This window comes from Hordeum vulgare, chromosome 7H, assembly GCF_904849725.1.
Source record: "Hordeum vulgare subsp. vulgare chromosome 7H, MorexV3_pseudomolecules_assembly, whole genome shotgun sequence".
Taxonomy (NCBI): Eukaryota; Viridiplantae; Streptophyta; class Magnoliopsida; order Poales; family Poaceae; genus Hordeum; species Hordeum vulgare.
The window spans coordinates 235,155,235-235,162,769 of NC_058524.1; the positions used below are offsets into that span (position 1 = coordinate 235,155,235).

Below are 7,535 nucleotides of genomic sequence, written 5' to 3' on the forward strand. Positions count from 1 at the left end.
AGGGTTAGATAGCTCAACTCTAACCCAATCTAACTCTAACCCTAAGATCCAAACAGGGCCTGTAACGCATGTTGGAATGGTTCCGTACCATCTTTTTTGCAGAACCTGTTGGAACAGGCATCATGCCGCGTGTTAAAAAAAGGCAATTTCAACGCTGTAAAAGTGCGCGCAAGGCCGTTGTAGGTTTGTTGGAGTTGCTTTCGCTAGGAAGCACTTACAACTGTTGGATGCAACGAAGATCAACTACTCACACGTGGTGAATTTTGGGGCTAATGTTGGACAACGAACACAGGAAGGATTTAACCCAACACCATAAACATCATTCAGTAAAGTTCTTTTTTAGCAATTTCAACGCACTGCACCACGTTACGAACAGTGGCGAATTATTGACACAACACATAGTCACATGCTAGAATAGATGGCCTCACACCAACACGGCGCACTCAAGTCGGCGTCAAGCATCAAGCATCGTTATCGGCGGATACGAACTCGCGAACCAGCGCGAACATCTCCTCGGCCTTCTCTGGCACGAAGAGCTCCGCGGCGTGGAACCCGGAGCCGTCCGTCTTTGCCACGACCTCCACGCCACTGTCCCGCAGCCAGGTGGCGAACCCTCTCTGCCTGTCGATCAACGGGTCGCCGTCACTCCCGGACACCAGGCACCGCGGCAGACCGACCACGGCTTCCTGTGCCACCGCCTTTGCCGGATTGCTGAACTCGTGGTCGCGGTCCGCGCCCAGCGGCAGTGCGAGGCTCCAGAGCTTGTCGTTGGCCTCCAGCGGCACCATGAAGTCGTCTTCCGACCTCTCTTCAGACGGCGTCCGCTCGACGCCGCCGAGGTATGGCTGGTGCAGCAGTAGCCCGCACACCGCGGCGGGGCTCAGATCGATGCCCTTGGTCCGGACGCCGGCGTAGAACGCCATGTTCCCGCCGGAGCTGCTGCCCATGATGAAGCACCGGGCGAGGTCGCCGTGTGCGGCGATCCAGGGGTCCTGGGGCGCCACGTCACGGAGCCATGTCACGGCCGCGACGGCGTCGTCATAGGCGGCGGGAAGGCGGTTCTCGGGTGCGAGGCGGTAGTCCAGGGAGGCGACGATGGCCGGTACGGCCGCCGCCATGGCTTCGCATGAGGCGTGGTAGAAGGCGGTGTCGGCGGAGAAGACAACGAAGCCGCCGCCGTGGAAGTAGAGGATAACGGGGAGCTTCGTCGACAGCGGGACGGGGTTGGGGACGTATAGCCGGATGTACGTGCCGAGAGAGGTGTCGAGGGACACGTCCCTGCTGAAGACGGCCGCGCCGCTGCCGGCGTCGGATGCCGGGATGGCGGGGACGACGGGCCGCGTGATGGCGCCGTCCGGGTGGACGGCGATCTGCATGAAGAGGTTGTCTGACTTGGACGGCGGCGGCCGCGCAGCCTCGTCAACGTCCGCGACCGTGGCCTCGCCCATGGGTTCCTCGCGGCTTTGCTTTGTTTCTTGCACACTTGATGCGACTACAGCGTTGGCGAGTGGTATGGTGGACATGCGACGGATAGTGAGTGGTAGGCGCGCACGGTTTTATGCAGTTATGCTGCGCAACGGTGCACGCAGCAACCATCACTGCACCAGATCTGAACACCGCTCTTTAATTTGCAATGGAGCCCTAGTACGTACGATACCCCACCCCGGTTTGATGGAATGCGCGTAAATATCCAAAAGTAAGTTCGTTTTTTGTCTAATTCTTTTGCTGTTGCTTTTTTTTTGAGGGGATTCTTTTGCTGTTGCTAGTGTGTTCTACATGGATGCGCTTAAAGTCTCAAAGCGTCTGCACTAATTGCTGTGCAGGAGTGCAAGGTCTAAATAAACTCCCGACTTTGCTCCATGCTTTCTCAAAAGCACGGGAAGGTGGCTAAGCTTTTGAAAGGGAGAAACGCAGTGCCAGATCAACGTCACACCGCTTCAATCTCCTTGCTCTAAAATTTTAAAAAAAAACAATCTCCTTGCTCTGCCTTCTCAGCTCGAGGCAACGAATGTATTGGATGTATCTACCGCTGGCCGCCAGCAGATAGGTCGGGCGCGAGAAGGACCCGGTACTGTGCACGCACTAGCCGCCTAACAAATACAGTATGTTATCTACGTAGACTATAGGCTAACGTTGATGCAATCAGTATAGGGGACGTCAAGGCCAATATCGGAAGCAATCTCAACCTATGAGCGACACGGGCAACAATGCCTTTTTAAAATAGATTAGAAGATTGATAATTGAGAAAAGCTAACCATCAGCAGGCTGATTATAATGGCCGCATCAGTCACCTCCCGTAAGACACGCGTTCAAGTGACTATGCGGTTCTGCAACAAAGTTTCTGAAACATATACGATGTTGCAGTGGTCTACTATAGATTTATGTTCTCACCATCCGGCTGCCGCCAGCCGCCAATGAACGTTGCAAAAAAATTCCGCAACTTGACATTTATTGTAAAAATTTCTGAAACATGACCTTTGTTGCAAAAAATTCTTCCGCAAACGTACCTATATTGCAGAAAGATGAAGAAAAAAAAATCCTGCAACAAGTTAATTGTTTCTGAAACTCGACCGTTGTTTCAGGAATTAACGGGTCCAAAGTTTATTTCTTGGAACAAAGCAAAAGTTTCTGCAACTCAGCCATCGTTTCAGGAATTATGGGGTGCCTGACCGGAGCAGATCCGACGGCTACGTGTAGATCGGACGGCCCTCGAAGTGGTGGATGTTTAGTAAACATCCACCGATGGATGCGTAGCAGGCCCCTTGATAATTAGTACTACATGCTTAAGTATATTTTGAAAGCTTCTTTGTCCTGTGCGTAGAACGCACTAGTTGACTTCTGCGGGTGGCTTATCTTGTTTTAACCGGGACTTGGGGACCTTTTTTTTTGCAAAAACAATTACTACCTTTTTCAACGTTTATTAGCCCCCTTTCCAATGCTAAAATTTGACCTTATATTTAGTTAACAAATTCTCTATAATACTTTTAGCGAGCCGACATTTGACTGAGGTTTACAATTAAAATTGGGCAATCCAATTTTCATGGGGTCAACAATTTATTAAAGCTCTTTCATTCAATTGTTTTATATTATACATTATGTTAGTTTTTAAGACCTCATAATTAATTAGGGTTTTTAATTTAGAATTGAATTATCTGATTTTGATCGGGTAAACAATTTCTCAAGGAGCCCGCCCTTCAATTCTTTTAATTTCCTATATATGTTCCCTAATTTCGATGGTGTTAATTAAATTACCATATTATAAATAAAAATAAAACATACTCCATCATCTCCCTCACCCGCCAAATTAAATATTCCACAAGTTTAAAAAATATAAGGGGTGTTGCTTGTTTAGAAAGTCAAATTTCTTATAATTTGATGAAATTCCGAGCAAAAAAAATCGACATCTACAATATTAAACCAAAAAATATATAAAATTTAATTTGATGGTGAATCTACTCATACCGATTTGATATTATGTCTTTTGATATATTTCACTAATTAAACTATTAGCCGATATTCAAGTTAATCGACTAGTATATCCTGATTCCATACAGAAAGGTGTCAGAATCGCGATTCTGAATCGGATCGGAGCTTCGTTGCTAGGATCGTGAATCGTAGAATCTTAACTATCAGGATCGTAGACACTTAGATTCTATGAGCAGAATCGTAGAATTAAGGGGCTATTTTGGATCGTAAGATCGTAAGATTCTAAGACTTGAGTCACGATTCTGACAACTTTGTCCATACGTCACAAATGTGATAATAGCTTATCTTAGGTGTTAACCGATCTAGGGATTAACTGGTTGTCAGATCGATCTATCCTTTAAAAGGTCGATTTATCCCACTGGCCGGATTAACAGGAGAGAGAAACTTCCCATTCCCTCGTTTTTCCAATATGGTTGTTTTAGGTCACAACCCATTCCATCCCTCACTCTCCCCTCCCTCGTTCACTCGTTATCGTTCCCTCCTTGGAGGAGGCTGGAGAAGCCGCCATTGCCCTCTCCAAGCTTCCTCATGATCAAGCTCGCCGCCCCTTGCTCTCTGTGAGACCATCAACAATACCGCCGCCCCTCCCTCTTCGTGAGGCCAGCAGCAACACGGCTCCAGGTCGCCGCCCCCTCCCTCTCTCGAGATCAGCGACAGCAGCACAACTCTAGGTCGTTGCCCCTCTCGCCAAGCGATCCCCGTCTCCAGCTCTTCTAGATTCAGTCCATGGCGTCCTCTAGCAGCATTGCATATTTAGGCGTTTTTCTACATTGCATGTTCCTATGTAGCTAAGAGCCTAAGATATATAGATGTGGCCCTAATTAATCTACCGATAAATCGAGTTAATAGGTCGATTCCATGATTAATCCCTACTATACCCCCCCCCCCGCGCGGCCGGGCAGCTAAGAGTTACCGATATCCTAAACGTTGTATATGTTCTCTAGAAATTTGATCAAACTTAAAAGGTTTGACTTTAGAAATAAAATCACCTTATATTTTGAAATAGAGTATTTTTTTGAAAAAAACAACACCAACGGCGCAGCAAAGCACACCCAACCCTTCTAGTTGGTAGCAACTGTTGCTAAAGCGAATGTAGGAACCATTAGTTTATGAAAGCAAAGGGACGTCACCATCAACTGCTCAGGTGCGTGTAAGGATTAGTAAGTTGCATGTTGCGGTATTGAGCCACATTGCAATTAAACTGGATTAAATACGTAGAGTCCAATTGTTGGTCTATATACTCTAATACACTATGCTTTCCAATTGTAAAGGCTTCACAATCAATTGAGGTCTTCAATTTAGAATTGGTCATCCAATTTTGACCGGGTAAACAATTTCTCAACAAGTTCTTTCATTCAATTCTTTTACTTCTCCAAGCTCCTTAATTTTGGAGATTTTTTATTTGACTGATGTATTCATTTTGGATTCGAGATTTGTTTCATGATTTTGACTCGGTTAATGATTTTTAAAATCAATCGGAAGTAGCCGACTATGAAAAATATATGAATAGCGTGCACCCCCTCACCACCTAGAAATATATTATGGTAGCTCCAAAATAGTACATATATACGATATCACTAAGCTTCCTAGAATTGTATGCCTCTCATTCAATTCATGTCACCAATTTAGAATTGGTCATGGATTTTGACCAGGTCAGCAATCTATCACTTAATTATTTTAATAACTATGCTCTTTTATTTCATTGAGAAATTAAACATTGGATTTTGTCCATGATTTTGATTGGATCAATAATTTTTCAAATTAATAGGAAGAAACCGATCTATAGAAACTTATTAATCCTAGGCACCATCTCATCACCTAAAAAAAAAACAATATCAACATGTGGTAAGTTCTCCATTGGTGGTTGCATTCACTGCACCTCCAACCACCGACCTATAGCAACAATATTGTAAATGCAACCATGATGCAAAAAAAATTTTCCCACATAACTATGATTTGATTAGAAGATCAAAAAATCACAACGCAAAAGCCCACCAAAGCACTTCATTATATGAATAAAAAAGGAAAGACACTCCATCATATTCCCCACTAACCAAACCTAATACTAAATCCTTTCTAAAATTTAAGGTGTATTAGTTTATTGAAAAATCAATTTTTTTAACTTTGACCAAGTTTAGATGAAAAAATTCACATGCACGATACTAAATAATAAAATATAAAAATTCATTTCATGATGAATCTAAGAATCTCATTTGATAATTGGATACTCATGTATTTCTATAATATGGTCAATTTTAAAGATGTTTGACTTTTCAAAACACATCAACAACGCAGCAAAGCGTGCCCAACCCTTATAGTATAATTTATATTTCATACAAATTATATAGGGATATTCATATTTGAAAGAAGCTTCCAATTATATCGCGTTTGTTACACATACATTATATTTTTCTAGTTAAATTTATGGTCAGACTTTGACCTAATAGGCGAGGAAATAAGCCCTCATAAGAAACATAGCATCTCCAATGTCGACCCTTAAATAGTTTGCAACCGTCCGGACGCGTTGTCCGAATGTTTCTTCCTATCCAACACCATATATCGGTCTGCTAGATGGTCCGGATGTTCTTTTCCCCACAAACCGCAAGACAGCAAGGCGGGGGGGGGGGGGGGGGGGGTCCGGACCGCTACCACGCAAGTGTCCGTCAACCCTAGCCCACCCAAATCTTCTACCCACACATGCGCCCTCTCCCACCCGAAGCGGTCGTCGCCGCTACAAAGCATCACTACCGCATTCATGGCGGCCTAGAACGGACGTAATCTCTTGCGTTGCTCCGGCATTGAACCAACGCCCTGGGCGAGAGCTCCGCCAGCACCGTTTCCTGGTGCACGCGGTTTCTTCACGTTCAACTAACAGTCCATTCGTCCATCACTATACATTAAACATGTGTGGTTGTCGAGAAACCTGCTCCGGCGCCACTCGTTCGTCCGTCTGCCGCCCATCACTGAGCACATCGCCGCTTTCCCTATGCTGCGGCAACAAAAGTCATTCCCCGGCAACGCCATGAATTCTTCTTGCTACTTATCTTGCTTGCGTCGGTTTTTCCCTTGAAGAGGAAAGGGTGATGCAGCACAGGAGAAGTAAGTATTTCCCTCAGTTTGAGAACCAAGGTATCAATCCAGTAGGAGAATCTCGTCAAGTCCAGAGTACCTGCGCAAACACAAAAGAGCTTGCACCCAACGCTATAAAGGGTTGTCAATCCCTTTAAGATTGATTGCAAAGTGAGATATGAAGGCGGAAAGTGCAACGAAGAAAAAGTGTAAGGCTGAAAATATGGTGTGGAGTAGACCCGGGGGCCATAGTGTTCACTAGAGGCTTCTTTCAAAATAGCAAATATCACGGTGGGTGAACAAATTACTGTCGAGCAATTGATAGAACCGCGCAAAGTCATGACGATATCTAAGGCAATGATCATACATATAGGCATCACGTCCGAGACAAGTAGACTGATACTTTCTGCATCTGCTACTATTACTCCACACATCGACCGCTATCCAACATGCATCTAATGTATTGAGTTCGTGATGAACAGAGTAACGCCTTAAGCAAGATGACATGATGTAGAGGGATAAACTCAAACCAATGATGAAAACCCCATCTTTTTACCCTTGATGGCAACAATACGATGCTTGCCTCGCTACCCCTTCTGTCACTGGGTGAGGTCACCGCACGATATGAACCCAAAACCAACCACTTCTCCCATTGCAAGAATTATAGATCTAGTTGGCCAAACAAAACCCACAACTCGAAGAGAATTACAAGGATATGAAATCATACATAAGAGAGATCAGAAGAAACTCAAATAAGATTCATAGATAATCTGATCATAAATCCACAATTCATCGGATCTCGACAAACACACCGCAAAAGAAGATTACATCGGATAGATATCCATGAAGATCATGGAGAACTTTGTATTGAAGATCCAAGAGAGAGAAGAAGCCATCTAGTTACTAGCTATGGACCCGTAGGTCTATGGTGAACTACTCACGCATCATCGGGGAGGTCATGGTGTTGATGAAGAAGCCCT

General features: G+C 44.8%; 1 protein-coding gene across 1 annotated transcript; it reads right to left on the reverse strand.

Annotated features, from left to right (window-relative positions):
- Nucleotides 1-298: 298 nt before the first annotated feature.
- Nucleotides 299-1,592, reverse strand: LOC123408494 (probable carboxylesterase 8). The gene has a single exon (XM_045101592.1). It carries the CDS (start codon nucleotides 1,521-1,523, stop codon nucleotides 462-464), a length of 1,062 nt encoding a protein of 353 aa, XP_044957527.1. The 5' UTR covers nucleotides 1,524-1,592; the 3' UTR covers nucleotides 299-461.
- Between the last annotated feature and the right edge of the window lie 5,943 nt (nucleotides 1,593-7,535).

What these genes read in the sequence shown, in the direction of transcription:
- LOC123408494 (XM_045101592.1), bottom strand. Translation starts at nt 1,523, where the DNA reads ATGTCCACCATACCACTCGCCAACGCTGTAGTCGCATCAAGTGTGCAA.